At 37.6% G+C, this 13,686-nt stretch overlaps 2 protein-coding genes across 4 annotated transcripts in view; one reads left to right on the top strand and one right to left on the bottom strand.

Moving 5' to 3' along the window:
* Nucleotides 1-9,755, top strand: part of gnl3 (G protein nucleolar 3) — a 15,299-nt gene extending 5,544 nt beyond the window's left edge. Inside the window, exons 8-15 of one of the 2 annotated variants that reach the window (XM_073875878.1) lie at nucleotides 2,853-2,991; nucleotides 3,180-3,267; nucleotides 3,452-3,634; nucleotides 3,733-3,870; nucleotides 3,961-4,097; nucleotides 4,602-4,762; nucleotides 9,310-9,370; nucleotides 9,466-9,755. In XM_073875878.1, coding sequence (XP_073731979.1) covers nucleotides 2,853-2,991; nucleotides 3,180-3,267; nucleotides 3,452-3,634; nucleotides 3,733-3,870; nucleotides 3,961-4,097; nucleotides 4,602-4,762; nucleotides 9,310-9,370; nucleotides 9,466-9,578 — 1,020 coding nt within the window. In that variant the 3' untranslated portion in view covers nucleotides 9,579-9,755. Of the gene's footprint in view, nucleotides 1-2,852; nucleotides 2,992-3,179; nucleotides 3,268-3,451; nucleotides 3,635-3,732; nucleotides 3,871-3,960; nucleotides 4,098-4,601; nucleotides 4,763-9,309; nucleotides 9,377-9,465 lie in introns of both variants that reach the window. The other variant, XM_073875877.1, reaches the window with a different exon arrangement.
* glt8d1 (glycosyltransferase 8 domain containing 1) lies at nucleotides 9,744-13,686 on the bottom strand. 2 transcript variants are annotated; one of them, XM_055184979.2, is made up of 10 exons: nucleotides 13,516-13,686; nucleotides 13,264-13,316; nucleotides 12,141-12,239; nucleotides 11,844-12,054; nucleotides 11,658-11,766; nucleotides 11,474-11,558; nucleotides 11,227-11,339; nucleotides 10,965-11,131; nucleotides 10,781-10,893; nucleotides 9,744-10,439 (listed from the first exon to the last, which is right to left on the bottom strand). In XM_055184979.2, exons 2-10 carry the CDS (start codon nucleotides 13,277-13,279, stop codon nucleotides 10,255-10,257), a joined length of 1,098 nt encoding a protein of 365 aa, XP_055040954.2. In that variant the 5' UTR covers nucleotides 13,280-13,316; nucleotides 13,516-13,686; the 3' UTR covers nucleotides 9,744-10,254. The 2 variants fall into 2 exon arrangements, with proteins under 2 accessions (XP_055040954.2, XP_055040953.2); XM_055184978.2 differs by having other exon boundaries at nucleotides 13,511-13,685.

Here is a 13,686-nt window from a genome sequence, read left to right as displayed (position 1 = left end):
AGCGAGTGACAGCGGAATGCCGCAAATGAGATGAGAGGGGGAGAAACGATCAGGTCTGATTGGTGAATGAATAGGGTTTGGTTTTACCCTGTATAAGTGTGTGTTAGTAAGTTTGACTGATATTATACCATCTTGGATTGTAGTGTAAATACATGAATGCAGGATCTGAATACAGGGAACTACTGTATATGTGACCCGTCACGGAAACCAGGGACACAAGTCGGCAGCACAAGTTCCGAGAAAATGAGAAACGTTTTTTTTTTTAAATTTGTGATTTTCGTTTTATTGCAGAATCTGTTAGTTCAGATCACGAAGAAGCCTCTCCATGTTTGAGATAGCAGTTTTTGTATATTTAAAAGCGTACATTTTGCGGTTAAAATAGGCTTGTTTTTCCAGAGATTCTAGCGTGCAGCGGGGGCGTCATTGTCTGTGTGTATATTTACATTCTGGATAAGCTTGTGTTTTCGCCTCCGCCCCCAAAGGGAACAGCGTGACGGATAGTTCGCCCAAAAATGAAAATAATGTAATTAATGACTTACCCTAATGTCGTTCTAAACTCAGAAGACCTCCGTTCATCTTCGGAACACAGTTTAAGATGTTTTAACGTTAGATTTATTCCGAGAGCTTTCTGTCCCCTTCATTGAAAATCTATGGATGGTTTCCATGTCCAGAAAGGTAATAAAAACATCATCAAAGTAGTCCATGTGACATCAGTGGGTCAGTAAGCATCGAAAATACAGTTTGGTCCAAAAATAGCAGAATTACGACTTTATTCAGCATTGTCTTCTCTTCCGGCTCGAGCGTGAAGTCACGTGACTGTAGTGACGCGGCTGTTCCTCAGATATGTTTGCTAAGTTTTTTTTTTTCAAGCTTATAGCGTGCGTCTCCCCAGACTGTAAAGCTCGGGCGCACAAAACAAAAGAAAAATAAAAGAAGCTGGGGCGGAACAAATAACAGTCAGCCGCATCGTACGTCAGCCGCGTCACTGAGTTTATGCGGCGCCGCAGTCGAATGACGTCAAAGTACCGCGAGAGCTCTTCAAGAAATCTTACGGAGTAGTTTAATTTCGACTCGCTCTCGCGGTACTTTGTCGTCATCTCTTTGTCTGTTCTTGCAGCGCAGCATGAGTCCAAACACACAGAAGTAACACGGAGATCGTTGTATTCTTTATATAATTGGCTACATGCTTTGTCTATCAATATTTTCCATGAAGTCATTGGCTGATGGAGGAACGAGCGAGCGATTGGTAACATCTCTAAAGGACGTCAAGTTTTCGACGGCGCTGTTTGGATGATCTATTATACTACCTTCCTATTTTAAATACAAACTTTGAAGGCGGGTTCATGTGTTTAACGGAGTGTAATCATATACCCTTACATGTTACGATGTAAATAGACCTCAGATTGTATATGATGTTGTATTACCAGACATTCATGCGAAATCTGATGTAAACAATAGACTATCTATATTTCACGGATTATACGCATTTGTGGACAAAATGGTCATTGGATAATCTGAAACAGACTAGATTCGACTTGTGATCAACACAAAGGTAAAAAGTCATGTTTATTTTTGCATGTTGTCATTTGGACTTCTGTCATAAAATACTACATATGATGCTAGAACATCTGTCTCTCAAAACGGCTCTACAGGGGGTATGGCTTAGCTTAATGAGATGTAAATCAGCCCTATTGTCTCCCCCAGTTGGTAAGAAGAGTCCCTTTCGTCTCGATTTTCTCGGTTTGAGTATTTCTGAGTTCCTATATTCAAATGGCCACAACTTCTCCATATCTTATCAGATTTCAATCTGTTACACATCGTTGGAAAGCTTAGAAACTGCACTTTCAGAATATGTGAATAACTCAAAATGCCCCAGATCCGACTTGTGTCCCTACTTTCCGTGACTGGTCACATATGCAAGTGAATCGCCGTCATTTAGAATGAAGATCGCATTTATGTATGAATCGAGATTGTGATTCATTTTTCGATTAATCGTGCAGCCCTACTATCGTCTATCAGCACAACCCTAATGGTACATTCACACGGGGCGTAAGCGTTAACGCTTCCCATTGACTTTTAATGGGTGACGAAAGGCGTTGCCGAACTAACTCGTGGATCTCTCAGCGCCGCGTCACTGCTGTTACTCGCGGCAGAAGTTAAACGTTTCTCAACTTTTAAAGCGGCAACACATGCGTCAGCCAATCAGATCGCCTTATGCAAATAACCTAGGCATAGCCAGCCAATTACGTTTATAGAAGACCGGAGCATGTGTAGCGGCCACTGTGATTGGCTGTTGGCCACGCTTCAGACAAGCCTTCTGTCAAGCGTTAACGCTTGCGCACCCTGTGAATGTACCATAACCCATGGCAACCAACACTCACTACGCTAAAACTCGCGAATCGCTTGAGACCAAGATGGGTCGTTACCGGAAGCTGGTTATTACGGTTTGTAAAGTTTGAAATATGGAATTCTTCCTACAAAATCGCATCAATCACCACAAAAGACCCCTACTAACCCACTGGACCACTTCTGTCAAGGACGAATGCACTTTTTGGGCTTCAAAGTCAGTTGTTCCCTGATCCCTGTTTTTCTACCATTATGAAGCTTGGAAATAGCAAGGACATTTACATCTGGACATATGTATCTTGAGGGTGAGTAAATCATGGGGCAATATTGAGAGGATCCCTTTACATAAAACCGCTTGTGCGATTTTCCCCGTTAACTTCTGACATACCTGACCCTGTCTGTGAAATTTTTCTGGAATTGATTGGAAAGGGTTGAACAATAACACTGCTTGATTTTATTTCCAAGCTCAATATTTTGAATATTTTGTCTCGTGTACTATTTTCCAGCAACAGAAAAAACAAAGTGTGGCTATTAGTGTGGATCACAGCCGAGCAGCCGTCTGTTTCGGAAGCAGTTCTCTTCTTCAAACACTTAGTGATATGGTTTCAAAAGATGAGGAGAAAATGCTCAAAGTTGGTGTTGTCGGTAAGAAATTGACATGTGGACCACAGTCACCATTTTGTGATAAATGAGAAATGATGAGACTTGATGAAAACATAAATCTTTGATGACAAAATAATCCAACTCTGATATCATTTATTATATTTTTCCAACACTTGTGTTTTTTGTGAGGAAACATTCGTACTGAACTATCTCCCCTCCATCCTCTCCAGGTTTTCCTAATGTAGGAAAAAGCAGCATTATTAACAGTTTAAAAGAAATCAGAGCGTGTAACGTTGGCGTACAACGAGGATTGACTAGGTAAACTTTTTATTTGCTTGAATATTTCCAAATCTAAAAAATACTTTGAAGCATGATGAACTGTATTGATCTGACCACAATATGAAGTCTTCAATCAATCCAACACTGAACTTCAAATCCCACAATGCATTACTACTGCAAAGGCACCATAGCACCACCCTAAACTGCACTCTCCTCCTTACAGATGTATGCAGGAAGTGCATATTTCAAAGAAAGTGAAGATGATTGACAGCCCGGGGATAGTGGCGGCCCCGTCTAACCCTGGAGATGTGATGGCCCTCAGGAGCCTGGAGGTGGAAGATAATGAGAAGAGTCCACTGGATGCAGTCAACACTTTACTCAAACAGTGCAATCAGCAACATATAATACTGCAATTGGCATTACATAATATTAAAACATGCATCATATAGTTAAATCGCAAATTATTATTTAAGCTGAACTATTCCTCCATCTTTTTTAGATAATGTTGCAGTATAACGTCCCAGACTACCGAAACTCATTGGAGTTCCTAACCACCTTTGCCAAAAAGCGAGGCTTCCTGCAGAAAGGTGGCATACCAAACACGGAGCTGGCAGCAACGACGTTCCTCGGTGACTGGACGGGGTTAGATGATATTCATTATAAATTTAGATTCAAGTTTTGACCTGTGAAGTATCTCTTACTAAGTTCACGGGTGTGATGTTTTTCCTTTAGGGCTAAACTGAGTTATCACTGCAGAGTACCAGAGCGACAGGGTCTCCCCTCGTACCTCTCTGATGCAATTGTGACAGACTTGCAATCGGGACTGAATATGGACAAAGTGAGGAGAGGCAATGAAGATGTTATCAAAAGTACGTCTCGGGTTGGATCTTCTCACACTGCACGACTCGGGCTCGCAACAGCTCCTCCTGTTTTTAGTCAAGGGGAAGTGCGCACATCCTAATTTTACTTAGCAAGGCATGTTCTTGGGGCAACAATCCTATTCAGGAAATACCATTTTAACCCATTCCTTACCCTTAAGTAATCACTTAAAATAGTTCACCCAAAAGTGAAATTTGCTCACTCCCCTGCCATCCAAGATGTATGTAACCTTCTTTCTACGTAGTTTTTTTTTTTTTTAATATAACTTCCAATATGGTACTCAACACCCTTGAGCATCAATTTTCTGATTGCAATCTGTGTGTCAATTAAAAGTGTGTATGATAGCATACTGTCTGTGACTGTATATCAAAGATGACCAGCCTGAGTCCTGTAGTCTGCGCTTGGCTTTAAAGGGTTGTTTTTATTAAACATATCAGAAATAAGGGATTTATTTTCAATGTGGTGGATGTTAAACGCCATCTATCTGTTCTCAGGTGTGCGGTTCCCTAATTTAGCCAGCAGTATAAGTTTTAACTCGAAAGGCCCAACTGCTGGTGTGCTGAAAGTCAGTGAGATGCCTACAGAGAAGCAGACAGCGGTGAAGATGACAACAACAACAGAAGTGGAAAAGATGGATACGGTCAGCAACACAGAGGTATTTCATATGACTAGCACATGCTTTGTTAGAAATGAAAAAAAAATCATATATACTTCCTGGCTCCCGCGTCACCCTGTCTTTGTGGCGTAGCCTCACCATTGGTTGAATTTGATATACATGCACTTACCCCTGGAGGTGTCCCCAAAGTGTCACCGCAGTACGAGTTCCTTCGAAATGGAACTGTTACAATGTATCTTAAAAGGTAACACGATGTAACCTTGCTCTCACTTGAAATGTGTCCCCTCATTTAGTCCTTGAATTTGAGGGTATTGGACCTGGAACATCCTTGAAAGGTCCTTGAATTTGAAGTTAACTAAGGTGTGGGAACCCTGTATACAGTGGCTTCATAAAAAACATAATGCAAAACACTCTTGATGAACATTTTTGTCCTTCATTTTCTATAAGAGAGTAATATACCTTGCTTTATTTTCATCTAAAGGGCGTTTATACTAGATTAGAGCATGCATATTTTTTTGGACGTTGCCCAGAGGAGCACTTTGTCCAACTTTGCTTAAAATATCATGCCGTGACGTACCGGTTTTTAACTGGTCACGTTTCCATGTGATATGAATTGGCAGATCACAATTCATCAGACTTGAACCTTGATATGCAGCGAAATACGAAATGTCTTCGCATGAGCTTGCATTTCTGGTCTGATGCATTCCCATGCCATACGCATTTTTATTCCATAGTAGGAATAAAAAAATATGATGGGTATTTTAGGAGAATTTAATGGGTACCGTCAACTGTGTGCTTACCATCATTTATCAAAACATTTTCTTAGTCATTTATCACAATACTTCCAAAATATTTTTTCCTACTATGGAAGTCTATGGTCACTTACTGCTGTGTGTTTACCATGATTTCTCAAAATATCTTCTTTTGTGTTCATCAGAGAAAAAAAATTCATCGTTGAGTAAATGATGACAGAATTTTCATTTTAAAGTGAACTATCCCTTTAAAGGTCCTGTTTTTTTTAAAGATTTGATTTGTTTTTATGGTGTGTAATAACGTGTGTGTTTTGTGTGTAAAACAAAACCATACTTTTCACACAATATACTTTTGTTTTCACTGTCCTAAAAACGGTCTGAGCTTGTTCTTTGAAGTCCGTCCTTCAGAAATGTGTTGTGATTGTGTAGCTGGTTTAGTGTGTTGTGATTCAACAGTAGCTTAGCTTAGCTGGCGACTGGCGTATTCCTGTGGGAGGAGGTTAGTCAAAACCATAGACCGTAAAAAAATATGGACGTAGTGTCCGTGACATCACCCATTGGTTTGAGAAGATCGCTTTTGAAGCTTAAAGGCGGTGTTGCCTGCCGTCGCCATCTTGGCCGCGTGTCCCCGCGAATTACTCGCGGAAAACCGAAAATGGGTAAAGAGGCGGGACATGGGTGAAGCTGAGGTGAAACCACGCCCACCTAGCGTGAGTCTAGTGACAGCAGTGGCTGTTTAACCAACACTCAAGTGGCCACGCCCCTAATTATGCAGAAGTTTAAGGTTTAATATAATCTAAACGGATGAGTTACAAAAAAATTCACCCCCCTCACAGTTGTCATGAAGGGCAAAATTAGCTATATAGACCAAAAACACTTTTTGTACCAGGCTGTAAACATTATTTTCTACTGTAAAGTTGGCCATTTTTAACATGGGAGTCTATGGGAATGGACTCCCTTTTGGAGCCAGCCTCAAGCGGCCAGTCCATGAATTGCAGTTTAAGTCACTTCCGCGTTGGCTTCATTAGAGAGATCGGAAGGTTGCCCCTCGGTCAAAACTCAATATTGATGTCATAAATCTGGGGGGAAAGAGGGCTGCAGGCCATTCTCTGTAGTGTAAAAAGCGAATTTTGTTAATATAATATAAATATATTGCTTGGCATTAAACTTTGAGCTTTTTCTCATTATTTATGCTTTAACAGCAACATTACACACTAACTTAATTTTGAAAAATGGGATCACAAAAACAGCACCTTTAATACCTGCCACAGCCATTTTTAAAGTTTGAGGGCCGCCCATCTTGGTCATTTGCAGGGTTCCCGCGGGGTCTTAAAAAGTCTTAAAAAGTCTAAAATTCAGAATGTTAAATTTAAGGCCTTAAAAAGTCTTAAAAATACCCAGATTTTTATCCCAGGTCTTAAATTTAATTTACCCAAGTCTTAAATTTCTTACCTCTTTCCATTCCCAAAAAGCGTTGTCCGCAGAAAATAAAATAGTAATTTAAAACGCTGAAGAACTAACTTAATCAGTGGCGGAGGCAGAAAGTGTAAGATGGTGGGTCTCTAAAAAGAAACGTTCCGCCCTTTGTCATAATCCACGCAAATCGTGCCATAAGCTATATTTCAGGTGTTGTGATCTGACTGTTTACTGTGGGTTTGGCGAGAAACAATCCTTAAACTTAGTTCTGTATAAGCAAAAATCTTTTTCGGGGTAATTTATAAGCCCGTGGCTTACCTGAGCATTTGCCAGGTTCTGAAACATAGAGGACACAGAAGCGAACAAAAATCAATGCTGCTTTATTGAAAATCAACTTAAACAGTCGGGCCGTCGAGTCACGAGCCACCAACAGCGTGTCAACTTTAGTGTTACCACAGTTTTATATTTTAGACTTTAATATTGCTCTTTGCTGCGATGCACTTGAACCTAACACGCTTTCCCTTCAGCTCTGCACAAACATCAGCGATTGACAGACGGAAAGCAAGAAAGTACCGTAATTAGCCATATATTTCAAAAAAGTGCAATTGTTTTCTTTTAGGAACAATTCAAACGTTTTGATTGCGCAAATGCTTCAGGAGTTACGGTTAAATGAACAGCGGTAGATCAGAGCCCTTTCGCATAGGCAGGCTGCTGCATACGGCATCGCCTGGTTTATTTAAGTTAACTGAGCATTACATTCTCAAGTCACAAGCACACCACAACAAACAACGACCAACCAAGAACAACAATCAATATTTTAAAGTTAATTTCAAAGTTAATATTCTGAAATAAGACCATTTCTGAAATAAGAAATGCGACCCTTCGGAGGCTACAGCCTTCGGATTGAGAAACGGTCCTAGTGGATAACGTTAGCAACACATATCAAACAGCCTTTTAATGGTACATTTCATTTTCTTAATGCAGATTCATCCGTTATTGTGTAATTAGAGAGGCTATTAAACCTGATGGCAGTATATAGTGCATATTTATGCATAAAACGTATGGGTGGAGTGTTTTTTTGGCTCTGTGATTCTGTATTCAATTAAATGCAATACATTAATTTATTAATAACTTGTATTAATAAAATGCATATATTAATGCTTTTAGGGATTAATAATAATTGAAAGTGATCTTTTGTTCTTTGTATATTTATAAACAGGCACAAGATATATACACAGCACACAGCCAGTTGTACATTAAACATTATGGGGTGGTTTCCTGGGCAGGGATTAGCTTAAACCAGGACTAGGCCTTAGTTTAATTATGACATATAACTTGTTTTAATAAACATGCCTTACTAAAACCATTACTTGTGTGCATTTTGATGTATTTTAAGATATGTCAGTGCAAATTGTTTTCAAGTTTGGAAAGCTCTTATCCATGTCTGGGAAACCTCCCCTATAAGCTTACGTACTACAGAGTGTGATACATTTTAAAGCTTTAAAGTTGTATGAGGCAGTGTAAGACTAGGCACAAACCAGCAGGTGACCATACTAACTGATCTAATATTAGTGAATTTTATTTGTCAAAAAACATTGTTGATAGAATTTTATAAAAATACTACTTACACATTTTAGTGTGATGTATAAATATTGTAAATCAATGCATTTCTTGACTATTAATTAAGAAAAATCACAGCTCTTTGCCTCTAACTCAATGTATTTCAATGGCTCACTAGCCATTTTTGGGCTTCCATTGTCAGAAGTCTCTTCCTAAAGGGCTATGGGTAAAATTTGTCGGCGCCAACAATCGCGGTCTAATAGAGTTAAGCATAATGTATTTCCATGTATTTTGATTATCTGTTTTAAAACTGCGTTCATTTTATATTTTTCTATAACTGAATCAATAAAAATAGAACTTTTTAAGAATTTCTGAGATAATTTGAATGCTTCTAGTAATGTGTCGTGTTGGTCTTAAATTTTACTCATAATGGTCTTAAAAGGTCTTAAAAAGGTCTTAAATTTAACTTGCTGAAACCTGCAAGAACCCTGCATTTGGGTATTAAACCATTTCTCAACTCACTAGTGGTAAACACAACATCAGAGGACAGTCATGTGCATTTTTTTGTAGTCATGATCATTTCGATCGCACCTGAAGGCAACATTAGGTTCCCTGTGATATCCAACAGCAGTCCATTAGCTAAAGTTAAACTTTTTTGGTAATGCTCACAAATCATGTCTTAGAAGTAACCATAAAAATAGTTCAGTTTATTAAAAACAAACATAATGTTTACAGCAATACACATAGTTTAAATGCTGTTTTTCCCAATACACATTGAATGACCGTACCGAAAGTTTCACAATGCAGTAAATAACTGATGTTTAAATATTCACTGGCATTTCACACTTTGTCTTTTAGGCTGAAGTTGAAACCCCTGCTTTAACACCAGAGACACAGATCCAGAAACCAACACAGAAAGGCAAAGGTTTGTCATTTTGAGAATACTGCACTTTATCATCTGTTTAACAATTGTCTACAGCAATCATAATAATTATTTATTTTTATCTTTTGCAGGCAAAAAACCTGTTGAAAAAGCAGTGAAGATTGTCACCATCAACACTGACCTGACTTCAATCCAACTGAACAGCAATGAGGATGCATATGATTTCAACACAGACTTTGTATGAAGTGGCATCACATTAATGTGGACTGAAGAGAAACACTTTGTTTGACAGCTTCCTGGGATCTGTATATTTGTGTAATGGTTGTTTTGTCTATATGTATTAATACATAATCAATTATGCTTAAGATTTTTTTGCTTTTTGACAAAATAAAGAGTTTACACTCTACCATTGCGTATAAAAGCTTGTATTGAACTTTATTGAATAGTTACAACATTTTCTTTTATGTACAAATTGGCACCATTTCCCCTCAGCTAGGACAACACCGAGTATGCTGAAGTTAGCTCATCATAAAAAATACATGCACAAATGTAAACAAAACTGAATGTATAACAAAAGGTGAAATAATACCATGTTGTGTCTCAAGGCCTCTCTGAAATACTCAGGAATTAAATGGAAATGCACAATAAAATAAGCAGTAATGATACACGATTTTACCCAAAATTATTTAAGATACCACACATTTTAAAATCACAATTGTGAATGTGACAGAAAAAGTGAATGTATTAGTGTAAGGCATTGAGGTAGTGTATTAATATTGAATGATGCCTCTTGACTTGTGTTTTAATGTATGTCCCAGATTTGATCAACACCTTGGAACTTACAATGGGATTCTTGTTGTAAACACTATACAAATCTCTAAAACATTTTGGCAAGTTTTCATGAAGTCCATATGCTGAGGCTATTTCTCCTCAGTGTGTCTCCGGATTGGGTGGAATTTACCTGTGGGATCTGGAATGTACCACTTTTCCCAAATCTCGGGGAAAGAAGAGGTCCTGCCCCATGGTTTAAAATGTCCGTTCCAATGGAGAAGTTTAGCAGCTTTCACGAACGAAAGAGAATATCGGTTTCCTGCTCCGGTCGCCCCTGAAAACAAAAATAAATCTTAATGGTCTCTGAGACATCAAATAATCACATAGTCAGTTCTCCTGTGTTAAAGGCGGGGTGCATGATTTTCGAAAGACACTTTGGAAAAGTGAGTCGGGACGAGTACCAAAACACATTTGTAGCCAATCAGCAGTAAGGGGCGTGTCTACTAAACAACATCGCTGCTTAAATTGCGTATGTGTGGGACGGGTCTATCAAAAGAATGTAAAGATTCTATTGGGGTAGGGGCGTGTTTGTTTAGGTGATTTCAAATGTCAACACTGGCTTTTATGCATCATGCACCCCACCTTTAATGAAGAATACAAGCATCAACAGCTTACCGAGGTGTCGGACGTGCCACAAGGGATCTATGCTTGAATGATGCTTGTAGAAGACGATGAGCATAGGTGGGGTCGTGATGCTGTCTGCCAGAGTCTTGCTGTAAAGATCCTCCCTAGAGCAAATCAACAGTTAAACCAACCAAAGAGGATTTAAACAGATTTATCAAAGGTTTGCATAGCGTACTTAGCATTGCGCTCCATCCAGAACTCAAGTTGACTGGTGATATTTTGCACTTTCCACTCGGTTAAATTGGCCACAATGACACCAGGATTAAAAGAGCAGGTGCTCGCTCTCATTCCAAGCTTTCTGATCGCCTCTTTTTTAAAGTCCAAAAAGCCAATATAGCTGTTCTGCATTGAGAAAAATGTGTTAAGATATGTAATGCTTGTTTTTAAATATGAATTAGTATAAAAACTGAAATGCGATCGGGTGAAACCTGTCACACCTGATTTCCGGCTCCTCGGATGAGGCTCTTGGACGATGCAGAATCACAATCTTCAGAAAAAGCTGCCGCATGTCCAGACTTAATGTTGGTGTCAAAAAGGTCCCGAATATCCCCTGAACCACAGACGGAAAAGAGATGTCAATCAGTTATTTGCAAATATTAAAAAACATGAATTATTTTCCAATGGTTTAGCTTTAGTTAAAACTTCAGACACTTTAAACAAAAATGACAATACTTTACTCTTCACCTTGTACAATTACGTCATCATCCAGGTAAATCGCCTTCTCCGCATCAGGCAAGAACAATGGCATGTAAAATCTGGCAAAGTTCAACTTCAAAAAAAGAAGTAAAATAAAAACACTCATCTTTATTACGATGCACTATTCACAAGATGCATTGCAGTATAATTAAACGTGAGCATTTATGTGTACCGGTTTCACTGCCTCCGCTCTCTGAGGGTCATTCAATATCTTTTCCGCAAGGATCTTGGGATCAAATACGATAACTTTATGTTTTATATCAGTCTTACTGAGCCATGTCCTGAAAAAATGAACACATTTAATAAATAATCATTTAAAATATCTCACATTACCTATATTATCATATGTAAGATGTACCTGAGATGATCAACAGACTCATTTAGCGTCACGATGTTGAATACAACATTGGCTTTGCTGTTTTGGTGGATGCTGTTCATTGCAGTGATAGTAGCACCCAATCTTTCTTCAGGAGCAGTTATGAGTACTGGGATCTCATCTCCTGTCTTCATGACCTTATGATCAGATAGGAAATCAGTCTCAAAGGGCACCACCATCCCAGGCACTGTATCTGTACACACAGAAATACAACAGAAATCATAGAGGAAACATCATATAAATGAGTCCAAATAAAACCTTCAACGTTAATATTTGTACCTGGATTCTCCTGCTTGAGGAAATCATTGAGATTAAGCAGATTGCGATGCAATACGATTAAAAAGGCGATGGCAAGCAGAACCAGAATAACCACGTTCACTGAAAAAGAGGAGAAATATGAAATGATATTATTTTATTGTTATTATTATTGATTATTTTAAATAAATATATGCTAATAACGTGACCTAATGTTATTTTTATTAGTATTTATTGTTATAAACAACACATGCTAGCAGTAATAACCAAATATGACACTATTATAATGCTGCCTCACGATTACTCGCGACTAATCATTTGCAGAATAAAAGGTTTTGTTTACATAATATATGTGGTTGTCCTATGTGTAATAATTATGTATAAATACAAACACATACACACATGTATATAATTAAGAAACATTTGAATGTGTATAATATAATGTAATTTATATATATATAAATATATTTTATATACACAGTACACACACATATATTATGTAAACAAAAACTTTTATTCTGCAAACGATTAGTCGCGACTAATTGTGAGGCAGCATTACACTATTAATTATCATTATATGGCAATGGCAACATTATTTATACAGCACAATTAAAACAACACAATGTGCTTCACAATAAAATAAAAAATAAACACAGACTAAAAAATATAAACACATTCAAAAACACATACTAAAAGAACAGCATACATAAATATCTGCAAAAATTGCAACTAATGATAAAAATAAAAAAGGTTTATGTCACACATTAAAAGCTAAAAGAAACAAATGTGTTTTCAAATTTAAATATTTTTATTTATGATACTAATATTGTGTGTGTGCGTGTGTGTCTATATATATATAAAATAAACTAAAATATATGAAAGTTATCATTACATTATGGAAAATAATGAACTTTATCACAATATGCTTATATATATATATATATATATATATATATATATATATATATATATATATATATATATAAAATACAATAAATGTAATAATATTGGTTGCTATTAATTATAACAAATTATAATTTAATTATTAATTTATTATTGACATTATTGATTAAAATACTATTAATTTAATACATTATATAAACGAAAGGTAACAAGCCGATTTAATGCTGGTAACTTATATATTCACCTCTCCGTACAGTCATGGCACTTGATCCGAATCTCAACACGAACTGTGCAATTCTGAATGAAAGCAATTTTTTAAAGTGCAAGAAAAAGTTCAGAAGTTGAATTTTAATGCACGTTGAAATGCACGCGAATATACTGGTACTGTTAAAACATAAATCACAAGTAAAAAGTCCATGCATATGTGCTCCATTAACGCTAGCTCCAAAAAATGTTAAGAGAAAAGCCTTAAAATTTTGCTGTTCGCAAACCTTACAACGGTTCGATTCCTTTTGGCTCCTCATCCAAAACGCCAACTCAACATCAACAAGTCGAGTTTAGCCTTCAGTGTGGCTCTGCTGTGAGGACTAAACACGCCACAGCGCACAAACGCATCACTGATCTACATGATATAATCACTGTACACAGCTGCATGATCCACTTCAGC

The sequence above is a fragment of the Misgurnus anguillicaudatus genome, chromosome 14 (assembly GCF_027580225.2).
Source record: "Misgurnus anguillicaudatus chromosome 14, ASM2758022v2, whole genome shotgun sequence".
NCBI classification, from domain to species: domain Eukaryota; kingdom Metazoa; phylum Chordata; class Actinopteri; order Cypriniformes; family Cobitidae; genus Misgurnus; species Misgurnus anguillicaudatus.
This window is presented reverse-complemented; position numbering and strand designations above follow the sequence as displayed.

Coding starts and splice junctions, on each gene's coding strand:
- glt8d1 (XM_055184979.2), bottom strand. Junction 12,055..12,140: donor CCTCAAGCAGGAGAATCCAG/GTACAAATATTA, acceptor CTGTGTGTACAG/ATACAGTGCCTGGGATGGTG. Junction 11,767..11,843: donor GAGTCTGTTGATCATCTCAG/GTACATCTTACA, acceptor TCATTTTTTCAG/GACATGGCTCAGTAAGACTG.